The 12,878-nt window shown below is 58.9% G+C and overlaps 3 protein-coding genes across 3 annotated transcripts; all 3 read left to right on the forward strand.

Moving 5' to 3' along the window:
- Positions 1-1,980: 1,980 nt before the first annotated feature.
- HBA2 (hemoglobin subunit alpha 2) lies at positions 1,981-2,814 on the forward strand. Its single transcript, NM_001042627.1, is given in 3 exon segments — positions 1,981-2,112; positions 2,230-2,434; positions 2,577-2,814. Coding segments are annotated over 3 exon segments (429 nt in total). The 5' UTR covers positions 1,981-2,017; the 3' UTR covers positions 2,706-2,814.
- Positions 2,815-5,782: 2,968 nt separating this feature from the next.
- Positions 5,783-6,616, forward strand: HBA1 (hemoglobin subunit alpha 1). Its single transcript, NM_001042626.1, is given in 3 exon segments — positions 5,783-5,914; positions 6,032-6,236; positions 6,379-6,616. Coding segments are annotated over 3 exon segments (429 nt in total). The 5' UTR covers positions 5,783-5,819; the 3' UTR covers positions 6,508-6,616.
- Positions 6,617-9,562: 2,946 nt separating this feature from the next.
- On the forward strand, positions 9,563-10,432 carry LOC129137268 (hemoglobin subunit alpha-3-like). The gene is made up of 3 exons (XM_054668109.2): positions 9,563-9,719; positions 9,837-10,041; positions 10,192-10,432. Exons 1-3 carry the CDS (start codon positions 9,616-9,618, stop codon positions 10,318-10,320), a joined length of 438 nt encoding a protein of 145 aa, XP_054524084.2. The 5' UTR covers positions 9,563-9,615; the 3' UTR covers positions 10,321-10,432.
- The last annotated feature ends 2,446 nt before the right edge of the window (positions 10,433-12,878 follow it).

Here is a 12,878-nt window from a genome sequence, read left to right on the forward strand (position 1 = left end):
CCTCACAGCCCAGAGCATTGTTATTTCAGCATAAACACTTTAAAAAATAAACTAAAATCCGACAGTCACGGTGGCTCACGCCTGTAATCCCAGCACTTTGGGAGGCTGAGGTGGGCTGATCACCTGAGGTTGGGAGTTCGAGACCAGCCTGATCAACATGTAGAAACCCCATCTATACTAAAAATACAAATCAGCCGGGCATGGTGGCCCATGCCTGTAAACCCACCTACTCGGGAGGCTGGGGCAGGACAATCATTTTAACCCAGGAGGCAGAGGTTGCGGTGAGCTGAGATCACACCATTGCACTCCAGCCTGGACAACAACAGCGAAACTCCACCTCAAAAAAAAAAAAAAAAGCCCCCACATCTTATCTTTTTTTTTTTTCCTTCAGTCTGTGGGCAGAGTCAGAAGAGGGTGGCAGACAGGGAGGGGAAATGAGAAGATCCAATGGGGGAAGCATTGCTAAGCTGGTCGGAGCTACTTCCTTCTCTGCCCAAGGCAGCTTACCCTGGCTTGCTCCTGGACACCCAGGGCAGGGCCTGAGTAAGGGCCTGGGGAGACAGGGCAGGGAGCAGGCTGAAGGGTGCTGACCTGATGCACTCCTCAAAGCAAGATCTTCTGCCAGACCCCCAGGAAATGACTTATCAGTGATTTCTCAGGCTGTTTTCTCCTCAGTAGCATCCCCCCAAAAAACATCAGTTTTCACGCACAGGGATGCACCCACTGGCACTCCTGCACCTCTCACCCTTCCCCAGAAGTCCACCCCTTCCTTCCTCACCCTGCAGGAGCTGGCCGGCCTCATCACCCCAACATCTCCCCACCTCCATTCTCCAACCACAGGGCCCTTGTCTCCTCTGTCCTTTCCCCTCCCCGAGCCAAGCCTCCTCCCTCCTCCACCTCCTCCACCTAATACATATCCTTAAGTCTCACCTCCTCCAGGAAGCCCTCAGACTAACCCGGGTCCCCTTGAATGCCTCGTCCACACCTCCAGACTTCCTCAGGGCCTGTGATGAGGTCTGCACCTCTGTGTGTACTTGTGTGATGGTTAGAGGACTGCTTACCTCCCAGAGGAGGTTGGATGCTCCAGCCGGTTCCGGCTGTTGCTTTGTTTACCTGTTTAACCAGGATTTACCTAGCAAGTCTTCCATCAGATGGCATTTGGAGAGCTGGGGGTGTCACAGTGAACCACGACCTCTAGGCCAGTGGGAGAGTCAAACTGTGAGTCCATGACTTGGGGCTTAGCCAGCACCCACCACCCCACGCGCCACCCCACAACCCCGGGTAGAGGAGTCTGAATCTGGAGCCACCCCCAGCCCAGCCCCGTGCTTTTTGCGTCGTGGTATTTGTTCCTTCCCGGTGCCTGTCACTCAAGCACACTAGTGACTATCGCCAGAGGGAAAGGGAGCTGCAGGAAGCGAGGCTGGAGAGCAGGAGGGGCTCTGCGCAGAAATTCTTTTGAGTTCCTATGGGCCAGGGCGTCCGGGTGCGCGCATTCCTCTCCGCCCAGGACTGGGCGAAGCCTCCCGGCTCGCACTCGCTCGCCCATGTGTTCCCTGATCCCGCTGGAGTCGATGCGCGTCCAGCGCGTGCCAGGCCGGGGCGGGGGTGCGGACTGACTTTCTCCCTCACTAGGGACGCTCCGGCGCCCGAAAGGAAAGGGTGGGGCTGCGCTCCGGGGTGCAAGAGCCGACAGCGCCCGACCCCAACGGGCCGGCCTCACCAGCGCCGCTACCGCCCTGCTCCCGGGCGAGCGGGATGGGCGGGAGTGGAGTGGCGGGTGGAGGGTGGAGACGTCCTGGCCCCCGCCCCGCGTGCACCCCCAGGGGAGGCCAAGCCCGCCGCCCGGCCCCGCGCAGGCCCCGCCCGGGACTCCCCTGCGGTCCCGGCCGCGCCCCGGGCTCCGCGCCAGCCAATGAGCGCCGCCCGGCCGGGCGTGACCCCGCGCCCCAAGCATAAACCCTGGCGCGCTCGCGGCCCGGCACTCTTCTGGTCCCCACAGACTCAGAAAGAACCCACCATGGTGCTGTCTCCTGCCGACAAGACCAACGTCAAGGCCGCCTGGGGTAAGGTCGGCGCGCACGCTGGCGAGTATGGTGCGGAGGCCCTGGAGAGGTGAGGCTCCCTCCCCTGCTCCGACCCGGGCTCCTCGCCCGCCCTGACCCACAGGCCACCCTCAACCGTCCTGGCCCCGGCCCCAAACCCCACCCCTCACTCTGCTTCTCCCCGCAGGATGTTCCTGTCCTTCCCCACCACCAAGACTTACTTCCCGCACTTCGACCTGAGCCACGGCTCTGCCCAGGTTAAGGGCCACGGCAAGAAGGTGGCCGACGCGCTGACCAACGCCGTGGCGCACGTGGACGACATGCCCAACGCGCTGTCCGCCCTGAGCGACCTGCACGCGCACAAGCTTCGGGTGGACCCGGTCAACTTCAAGGTGAGCGGCGGGCCGGGAGCGATCTGGGTCGAGGGGCGAGATGGCGCCTTCCTCGCAGGGCAGAGGATCACGCGGGGTGCGGGAGGTGTAGCGCAGGCGGCGGCTGCGGGCCTGGGCTCCACTGACCCTCTTCTCTGGACAGCTCCTAAGCCACTGCCTGCTGGTGACCCTGGCCGCCCACCTCCCCGCCGAGTTCACCCCTGCGGTGCACGCCTCCCTGGACAAGTTCCTGGCTTCTGTGAGCACCGTGCTGACCTCCAAATACCGTTAAGCTGGAGACTCGGTGGCCGTTCCTCCTGCCCGCTGGGCCTCCCAACGGGCCCTCCTCCCCTCCTTGCACCGGCCCTTCCTGGTCTTTGAATAAAGTCTGAGTGGGCGGCAGCCTGTGTGTGCCTGGATTCTCTCTGTCCCGGAATGTGCCAGCCATCGGGGTTTTTTCCTGTTTCTGACCAAGGACCTCTCTGCAGCTGCATGGGGCTGGGGAGGGAGAACTGCAGGGAGTATGGGAGGGGAAGCTGAGGTGGGCCTGCTCAAGAGAAGGTGCTGAACCATCCCCAGTCCTGAGAGGTGCCAGGCCTGCAGGCAGTGGCTCAGGAGCTGGGGAGGAGAGAGGCATCCAGGGTTCTACTCAGGGAGTCCCAGCATCACCACCCTCCTTTGAAATCTCCCTGGTTGAACCCAGTTAACATACACTGTCCATCAAAACAAAACGAAACAAAACAAACTAGCAAAATAGGCTGTTCCTGAGGCAAGTGCAGGTGCCAGAACATTTCTCTCATTCCCACCCCTTCCTGCCAGAGGGTAGGTGGCTGGAGTGAGGGTGCTGGCCCTACCCACGCTTCCTCTGTCATGGTGACCCTCTGAGAGCAGCCCAGTCAGTGGGGAAGGAGGAAGGGGATGGGATGCTCACAGCCGGCAGCCCACACCTGGGGAGACTCTTCAGCAGACCACCTTGCGGCCTTGCTCCTGCACTTCTCCTGCACTTTGTAAGGTGCATTCAGAACTCGCCCTGTGCCCAGCCCTGAGCTCCCAGCTAATTGCCCCACCCAGGGCCTCTGGGACCTCCTGGTGCTTCTGCTTCCTGTGCTGCCAGCAACTTCTGGAAACATCCCTGTCCCCGGTGCTGAAGTCCTGGAATCCATGCTGGGAAGTTGCACAGCCCATCTGGCTCTCAGCCAGCCTAGGAACAGGAGCAGCACTTCCAGCCCAGCCCCTGCCCCACAGCAAGCCTCCCCCTCCACACTCACAGTACTGGATTGAGCTTTGGGGAGGGTGGAGAGGACCCTGTCACCGCTTTTCTTCTGGACATGGACCTCTCTGAATTGTTGGGGAGTTCCCTCCCCCTCTCCACCACCCACTCTTCCTGTGCCTCACAGCCCAGAGCATTGTTATTTCAGCATAAACACTTTAAAAAATAAACTAAAATCCGACAGTCACGGTGGCTCACGCCTGTAATCCCAGCACTTTGGGAGGCTGAGGTGGGCTGATCACCTGAGGTTGGGAGTTCGAGACCAGCCTGATCAACATGTAGAAACCCCATCTATACTAAAAATACAAATCAGCCGGGCATGGTGGCCCATGCCTGTAAACCCACCTACTCGGGAGGCTGGGGCAGGACAATCATTTTAACCCAGGAGGCAGAGGTTGCGGTGAGCTGAGATCACACCATTGCACTCCAGCCTGGACAACAACAGCGAAACTCCACCTCAAAAAAAAAAAAAAAAGCCCCCACATCTTATCTTTTTTTTTTTTCCTTCAGTCTGTGGGCAGAGTCAGAAGAGGGTGGCAGACAGGGAGGGGAAATGAGAAGATCCAATGGGGGAAGCATTGCTAAGCTGGTCGGAGCTACTTCCTTCTCTGCCCAAGGCAGCTTACCCTGGCTTGCTCCTGGACACCCAGGGCAGGGCCTGAGTAAGGGCCTGGGGAGACAGGGCAGGGAGCAGGCTGAAGGGTGCTGACCTGATGCACTCCTCAAAGCAAGATCTTCTGCCAGACCCCCAGGAAATGACTTATCAGTGATTTCTCAGGCTGTTTTCTCCTCAGTAGCATCCCCCCAAAAAACATCAGTTTTCACGCACAGGGATGCACCCACTGGCACTCCTGCACCTCTCACCCTTCCCCAGAAGTCCACCCCTTCCTTCCTCACCCTGCAGGAGCTGGCCGGCCTCATCACCCCAACATCTCCCCACCTCCATTCTCCAACCACAGGGCCCTTGTCTCCTCTGTCCTTTCCCCTCCCCGAGCCAAGCCTCCTCCCTCCTCCACCTCCTCCACCTAATACATATCCTTAAGTCTCACCTCCTCCAGGAAGCCCTCAGACTAACCCGGGTCCCCTTGAATGCCTCGTCCACACCTCCAGACTTCCTCAGGGCCTGTGATGAGGTCTGCACCTCTGTGTGTACTTGTGTGATGGTTAGAGGACTGCTTACCTCCCAGAGGAGGTTGGATGCTCCAGCCGGTTCCGGCTGTTGCTTTGTTTACCTGTTTAACCAGGATTTACCTAGCAAGTCTTCCATCAGATGGCATTTGGAGAGCTGGGGGTGTCACAGTGAACCACGACCTCTAGGCCAGTGGGAGAGTCAAATTGTGAGTCCATGACTTGGGGCTTAGCCAGCACCCACCACCCCACGCGCCACCCCACAACCCCGGGTAGAGGAGTCTGAATCTGGAGCCACCCCCAGCCCAGCCCCGTGCTTTTTGCGTCGTGGTATTTGTTCCTTCCCGGTGCCTGTCACTCAAGCACACTAGTGACTATCGCCAGAGGGAAAGGGAGCTGCAGGAAGCGAGGCTGGAGAGCAGGAGGGGCTCTGCGCAGAAATTCTTTTGAGTTCCTATGGGCCAGGGCGTCCGGGTGCGCGCATTCCTCTCCGCCCAGGACTGGGCGAAGCCTCCCGGCTCGCACTCGCTCGCCCGTGTGTTCCCTGATCCCGCTGGAGTCGATGCGCGTCCAGCGCGTGCCAGGCCGGGGCGGGGGTGCGGACTGACTTTCTCCCTCACTAGGGACGCTCCGGCGCCCGAAAGGAAAGGGTGGCGCTGCGCTCCGGGGTGCAAGAGCCGACAGCGCCCGACCCCAACGGGCCGGCCCCACCAGCGCCGCTACCGCCCTGCTCCCGGGCGAGCGGGATGGGCGGGAGTGGAGTGGCGGGTGGAGGGTGGAGACGTCCTGGCCCCCGCCCCGCGTGCACCCCCAGGGGAGGCCAAGCCCACCGCCCCGGCCCGCGCAGGCCCCGCCCGGGACTCCCCTGCGGTCCCGGCCGCGCCCCGGGCTCCGCGCCAGCCAATGAGCGCCGCCCGGCCGGGCGTGACCCCGCGCCCCAAGCATAAACCCTGGCGCGCTCGCGGCCCGGCACTCTTCTGGTCCCCACAGACTCAGAAAGAACCCACCATGGTGCTGTCTCCTGCCGACAAGACCAACGTCAAGGCCGCCTGGGGTAAGGTCGGCGCGCACGCTGGCGAGTATGGTGCGGAGGCCCTGGAGAGGTGAGGCTCCCTCCCCTGCTCCGACCCGGGCTCCTCGCCCGCCCTGACCCACAGGCCACCCTCAGCGGTCCTGGCCCCGGCCCCAAACCCCACCCCTCACTCTGCTTCTCCCCGCAGGATGTTCCTGTCCTTCCCCACCACCAAGACTTACTTCCCGCACTTCGACCTGAGCCACGGCTCTGCCCAGGTTAAGGGCCACGGCAAGAAGGTGGCCGACGCGCTGACCAACGCCGTGGCGCACGTGGACGACATGCCCAACGCGCTGTCCGCCCTGAGTGACCTGCACGCGCACAAGCTTCGGGTGGACCCGGTCAACTTCAAGGTGAGCGGCGGGCCGGGAGCGATCTGGGTCGAGGGGCGAGATGGCGCCTTCCTCGCAGGGCAGAGGATCACGCGGGGTGCGGGAGGTGTAGCGCAGGCGGCGGCTGCGGGCCTGGGCTCCACTGACCCTCTTCTCTGCACAGCTCCTAAGCCACTGCCTGCTGGTGACCCTGGCCGCCCACCTCCCCGCCGAGTTCACCCCTGCGGTGCACGCCTCCCTGGACAAGTTCCTGGCTTCTGTGAGCACCGTGCTGACCTCCAAATACCGTTAAGCTGGAGACTCGGTGGCCGTTCCTCCTGCCCGCTGGGCCTCCCAACGGGCCCTCCTCCCCTCCTTGCACCGGCCCTTCCTGGTCTTTGAATAAAGTCTGAGTGGGCGGCAGCCTGTGTGTGCCTGGATTCTCTCTGTCCCGGAATGTGCCAGCCATTGGGGTTTTTTCCTGTCTCAGACCAAGGACCTCTCTGCAGCTGCATGGGGCTGGGGAGGGAGAACTGCAGGGAGTATGGGAGGGGAAGCTGAGGTGGGCCTGCTCAAGAGAAGGTGCTGAACCAGCCCCTGTCCTGAGGTGCCAGGCCTGCAGGCAGTGGCTCAGGAGCTGGGGAGGAGAGAGGCATCCAGGGTTCTACTCAGGGAGTCCCAGCATCACCACCCTCCTTTGAAATCTCCCTGGTTGAACCCAGTTAACATACGCTCTCCATCAAAACAAAACGAAACAAAACAAACTAGCAAAATAGGCTGTTCCCCATGCAAGTGCAGGTGCCAGAACATTTCTCTCATTCCCACCCCTTCCTGCCAGAGGGTAGGTGGCTGGAGTGAGGGTGCTGGCCCTACCCACGCTTCCTCTGTCATGGTGACCCTCTGAGAGCAGCCCAGTCAGTGGGGAAGGAGGAAGGGGCTGGGGTGCTCACAGCCGGCAGCCCACACCTGGGGAGACTCTTCAGCAGACCACCTTGCGGCCTTGCTCCTGCACTTCTCCTGCACTTTGTAAGGTGCATTCAGAACTCACTGTGTGCCCAGCCCTGAGCTCCCAGCTAATTGCCCCACCCAGGGCCTCTGGGACCTCCTGGTGCTTCTGCTTCCTGTGCTGCCAGCAACTTCTGGAAACATCCCTGTCCCCGGTGCTGAAGTCCTGGAATCCATGCTGGGAAGTTGCACAGCCCATCTGCCTCTCAGCCAGCCTAGGAACACGAGCAGCACTTCCAGCCCAGCCCCTGCCCCACAGCAAGCCTCCCCCTCCACACTCACAGTACTGGATTGAGCTTTGGGGAGGGTGGAGAGGACCCTGTCACCGCTTTTCTTCCGGACATGGACCTCTCTGAATTGTTGGGGAGTTCCCTCCCCCTCTCCACCACCCACTCTTCCTGTGCCTCACAGCCCAGAGCATTGTTATTTCAGCATAAACACTTTAAAAAATAAACTAAAATCCGACAGACACGGTGGCTCACACCTGTAATCCCAGCACTTTGGGAGGCCGAGGTGGGCTGATCACCTGAGGTTGGGAGTTCGAGACCAGCCTGATCAACATGTAGAAACCCCATCTATACTAAAAATACAAATCAGCCGGGCATGGTGGCCCATGCCTGTAAACCCACCTACTCGGGAGGCTGAGGCAGGACAATCATTTTAACCCAGGAGGCAGAGGTTGCAGTGAGCTGAGATCACACCATTGCACTCCAGCCTGGACAACAACAGCGAAACTCCACCTCAAAAAAAAAAAAAAAAAAAGCCCCCACATCTTATCTTTTTTTTTTTTCCTTCAGGCTGTGGGCAGAGTCAGAAGAGGGTGGCAGACAGGGAGGGGAAATGAGAAGATCCAATGGGGGAAGCATTGCTAAGCTGGTCGGAGCTACTTCCTTCTCTGCCCAAGGCAGCTTACCCTGGCTTGCTCCTGGACACCCAGGGCAGGGCCTGAGTAAGGGCCTGGGGAGACAGGGCAGGGAGCAGGCTGAAGGGTGCTGACCTGATGCACTCCTCAAAGCAAGATCTTCTGCCAGACCCCCAGGAAATGACTTATCAGTGATTTCTCAGGCTGTTTTCTCCTCAGTAGCATCCCCCCAAAAAACATCAGTTTTCACACACAGGGATGCACCCACTGGCACTCCTGCACCTCTCACCCTTCCCCAGAAGTCCACCCCTTCCTTCCTCACCCTGCAGGAGCTGGCCGGGTGAGCTCATCACCCCAACATCTCCCCACCTCCATTCTCCAACCACAGGGCCCTTGTCTCCTCTGTCCTTTCCCCTCCCCGAGCCAAGCCTCCTCCCTCCTCCACCTAATACATATCCTTAAGTCTCACCTCCTCCAGGAAGCCCTCAGACTAACCCGGGTCCCCTTGAATGCCTCGTCCACACCTCCAGACTTCCTCAGGGCCTGTGATGAGGTCTGCACCTCTGTGTGTACTTGTGTGATGGTTAGAGGACTGCTTACCTCCCAGAGGAGGTTGGATGCTCCAGCCGGTTCCGGCTGTTGCTTTGTTTACCTGTTTAACCAGGATTTACCTAGCAAGTCTTCCATCAGATGGCATTTGGAGAGCTGGGGGTGTCACAGTGAACCACGACCTCTAGGTCAGCGGGAGAGTCAAACTGTGAGTCCATGACTTGGGGCTTAGCCAGCACCCACCACCCCACGCGCCACCCCACAACCCCGGGTAGAGGAGTCTGAATCTGGAGCCGCCCCCAGACCAGCCCGTGCTTTTTGCGTCCTGGTATTTGTTCCTTCCCGGTGCCTGTCACTCAAGCACACTAGTGACTATCGCCAGAGGGAAAGGGAGCTGCAGGAAGCGAGGCTGGAGAGCAGGAGGGGCTCTGCGCAGAAATTCTTTTGAGTTCCTATGGGCCAGGGCGTCCGGGTGCGCGCATTCCTCTCCGCCCAGGACTGGGCGAAGCCTCCCGGCTCGCACTCGCTCGCCCGTGTGTTCCCTGATCCCGCTGGAGTCGATGCGCGTCCAGCGCGTGCCAGGCCGGGGCGGGGGTGCGGACTGACTTTCTCCCTCACTAGGGAGGCTCCGGCGCCCGAAAGGAAAGGGTGGCGCTGCGCTCCGGGGTGCAAGAGCCGACAGCGCCCGACCCCAACGGGCCGGCCCCACCAGCGCCGCTACCGCCCTGCTCCCGGGCGAGCGGGATGGGCGGGAGTGGAGTGGCGGGTGGAGGGTGGAGACGTCCTGGCCCCCGCCCCGCGTGCACCCCCAGGGGAGGCCAAGCCCACCGCCCCGGCCCGCGCAGGCCCCGCACGGAACCCCCTGCGGTCCAGGCCGCGCCCCGGGCTCCGCGCCAGCGGATGAGCACCGCCTGGCCGGGCGTGACCCCGCGCCCCAAGCATAAACCCTGGCGCACTCGCGGCCCGGCACTCTTCTGGTCCCCACAGACTCAGAAAGAACCCACCATGGTGCTGTCTCCTGCCGACAAGACCAACATCAAGGAGATCTTAGGCCCCTGGGTTAAGGCCCTCCCTTACGCTGGCCAGTATGTTGCGGAGGCCCTGGAGAGGTGAGGCTCCCTCCCCTGCTCCGACCCGGGTTCCTCGCCCGCCCTGACCCACAGGCCACCCTCAGCCGTCCTGGCCCCGGCCCCAAACCCCACCCCTCACTCTGCTTCTCCCCGCAGGATGTTCCTGTCCTTCCCCACCACCAAGACCTACTTCCCCCACTTCGACCTGAGCCACGGCTCTGCCCAGGTTAAGGGCCACGGCAAGAAGGTGGCCAAGGCGCTGTCCAACGCCGTGGAGCACCTGGACGACATGCCCAACGCGCTGTCCGCCCTGAGTGACCTGCACGCGCACAAGCTTCGGGTGGACCCGGTCAACTTCAAGGTGAGCGGCGGGCCGGGAGCGATCTGGGTCGAGGGGCGAGATGGCGCCTTCCTCGCAGGGCAGAGGATCACGCGAGTTGCGGGAGGTGTAGCGCAGGCGGCGGCGGCAGGCCCAGGGCCCTCGGCCTCACTGACCCTCTTCTCTGCACAGCTCCTAAACCACTGCCTGCTGGTGACCCTGGCCGCCAACTTCCCCTCCCAGTTCACCCCTGCGGTGCACGCTTCCGTCGACAAGTTCCTGGCTTCTGTGAGCACCGTGCTGACCTCCAAATACCGTTAATCTGGAGCCTCGGTGGCCATGCTTCTTGCCCCTTGGGCCTCTCGCCCAGGCCCTCCTCCCCTTCCTGCACCTGTACCCCCCTTGTCTTTGAATGAAGTCTGAGTGGGCGGCAGCCTGTGCGTGCCTGAGTTTCTTCCCTCAGCAAACGTGCCAGGCAAGGGCGTGGACAGCAGCTGGGACACACATGGCTAGGACCTGTCTGCAGCTGGATAGGGTAGGAAAAGGCAGGGGCCGGAGGAGGGGATGGAGGAGGGAAAGTTGAGCCACCGCGAAGTCCAGCTGGAAAAACGCTGGACCCTAGAGTGCTTTGAGGATGCATTTGCTCTTTCCCGAGTTTTATTCCCAGGCGTTTCAGATTCAATGCAGGTTTGCTGAAATAATGAATTTATCCATCTTTACGTTTCTGGGCACTCTTGTGCCAAGAACTGGCTGGCTTTCTGCCTGGGACCTCACTGGTTTCCCAGAGGTCCTCCCAGATATGGGTGGTGGGTAGGTCAGAAATCCCACTCCAGCGCAGCTGCATTGATCCCCCATCGTTCCCACTAGTCTCCGTAAAACCTCCCAGATACAGGCACAGTCTAGACGAAATCGGGGGTGAGGGGTGCAACTGCAGGCCCCAGACAATTCAACAGGGGCTCTACTTTCACCCCCAGGTCACCCCAGAATGCTCAAACTCCAGACACTGATGCCCTCGGGCTGTCAAAATCAGGAAGTTGTCTCTGGGCCCAGCTCAGGGCCCAGCTCAGCACCCACTCAGCTCCCCTGAGGCTGGGGAGCCTGTCCCATTGCGACTGGAGAGGAGAGCGGGGCCACAGAGGCCTGGCTAGAAGGTCCCTTCTCCCTGGTGTGTGTTTTCTCTCTGCTGAGCAGGCTTGCAGTGCCTGGGGTATCAGAGAGAGGGTTCCTGGACCTGGTACCCATAAAGCCCTGGCCCTCAACTGATAGGAATATCTTTTCTTCCCTGAGCCCATGAATCACCCTTGGTAAATACCTATGGCAGGCCCTCTGCCTGCGTTTGTGATGTCCTTCCCGCAGCCTGTGGGTACAGTATCAACTGTCAGGAAGACGGTGTCTTCGTTATTTCATCAGGAAGAATGGAGGTCTGACCTAAAGGTAGAAATATGTCAAATGTACAGCAGTGGGCTGGTTGGAGTGCAGCGGTTTTTACAATTAATTGATCAGAAGCAGTTATAAATTTATCATTTCCTTCTCCACTCCTGCTGCTTCAGTTGACTAAGCCTAAGAAAAAATTATAAAAATTGGCCGGGCGCGGTGGCTCACACCTGTAATTGCAGCACTTTGGGAGGCCGAGGCAGGTGGATCACCTGAAGTCAGGGGTTTGAGACCAGCCTAGCCAACATGGTGAAACCCTGTCTCTACTAAAAAGACAAAAATTTTTCAGGTGCGATGACTCACGCCTGTAAACCTGGCACTTTGGGAGGCGGAGGTTGCAGTGAGTCAAGATCGCGCCATTGCACTCCAGCTTGGGCAACAAGAGCGAAACTCTGTCTCAAAAAAAATTAAATTAAATTAAATTAAAAAATTAGCACGGTGGCTGGGCGCAGTGGCTCACGCCTGTAATCCCAGCACTTTGGGAAGCCAAGGTGGGCAGATCACAAGGTCAGGAATTCGAGACCAGCCTGGCCAATATGGGGAAACCCCATCTCTACTAAAAATACAAAAAATTAGCCGGGTGTGGTGGCGCACGCCTGTAATCCCAGCTACTCGGGAGGCTGAGGTAGGAGAATCACTTGAACCCAGGAGGCAGAGGTTGCAGTGGCCCGAGATTACACCATTGCACTCTAGCCTGGGCAACAAGAGCAAAACTCCATCTCAAAAAAAAATTATAAAAATTATACATCAGTAGAGGAATGGGTAAACAAAATGTGGTGGCCTATACACACAATGGAATGTTATTTGGCCATAAAAAGAAATGAAGCACTGATAGGATGTAGCTGCACCTTGAAAATATTTGACAAGTAAAAGAAGCCGGACACCAAAGGTCACAGACTGCATGACCCCATCTATATGCAATATCCACTACACCCAAATCCACAGGGACCAAAAGCGGATTAGAGGCTGCCGGGGCCAGAGTTACTGTTAATGAGTACAGACGTGGCGTTTGGGATGACGAAAAAGTTCTGACCTAGATAGTGGTGATGGCTGCATAACACTAAATGTTCTTAATATCACCGAATTTTATATCTGAAAAATGGCTAAAATGATAATTTATGTCTATTTTATCACTTTTTTTAAAACAAAAAAAGATATAAGGGGTACAGCAGAGTGAGGGCTGCATATGCATTTACTATTATTCTTGGGTTACATCCCAAGCACTCAATAAATGTTCATTGCCCTGAAGAAACACCTGCTACGAGTCAGGCACCTCACAGTTGTTATCCGTTTAATTCTCACAATCTGAGAAGAAATTGTCACCCTCATTTTATATAATAAATGAGAAAACAGACTCGGGCAAGTGTCACAATAGAATCAAGAGGCAGAATAAACTGACTTCCAAAGCCAAATCCATGCCGAAATTCAGTGCTATAATAATATAC

Source organism: Pan troglodytes, chromosome 18 (assembly GCF_028858775.2).
Source record: "Pan troglodytes isolate AG18354 chromosome 18, NHGRI_mPanTro3-v2.0_pri, whole genome shotgun sequence".
Classification (NCBI taxonomy): Eukaryota; Metazoa; Chordata; class Mammalia; order Primates; family Hominidae; genus Pan; species Pan troglodytes.

Coding starts and splice junctions, on each gene's coding strand:
- LOC129137268 (XM_054668109.2), top strand. CDS start 9,616: ATGGTGCTGTCTCCTGCCGACAAGACCAACATCAAGGAGATCTTAGGC. Junction 9,720..9,836: donor GTTGCGGAGGCCCTGGAGAG/GTGAGGCTCCCT, acceptor TTCTCCCCGCAG/GATGTTCCTGTCCTTCCCCA. Junction 10,042..10,191: donor TGGACCCGGTCAACTTCAAG/GTGAGCGGCGGG, acceptor TTCTCTGCACAG/CTCCTAAACCACTGCCTGCT.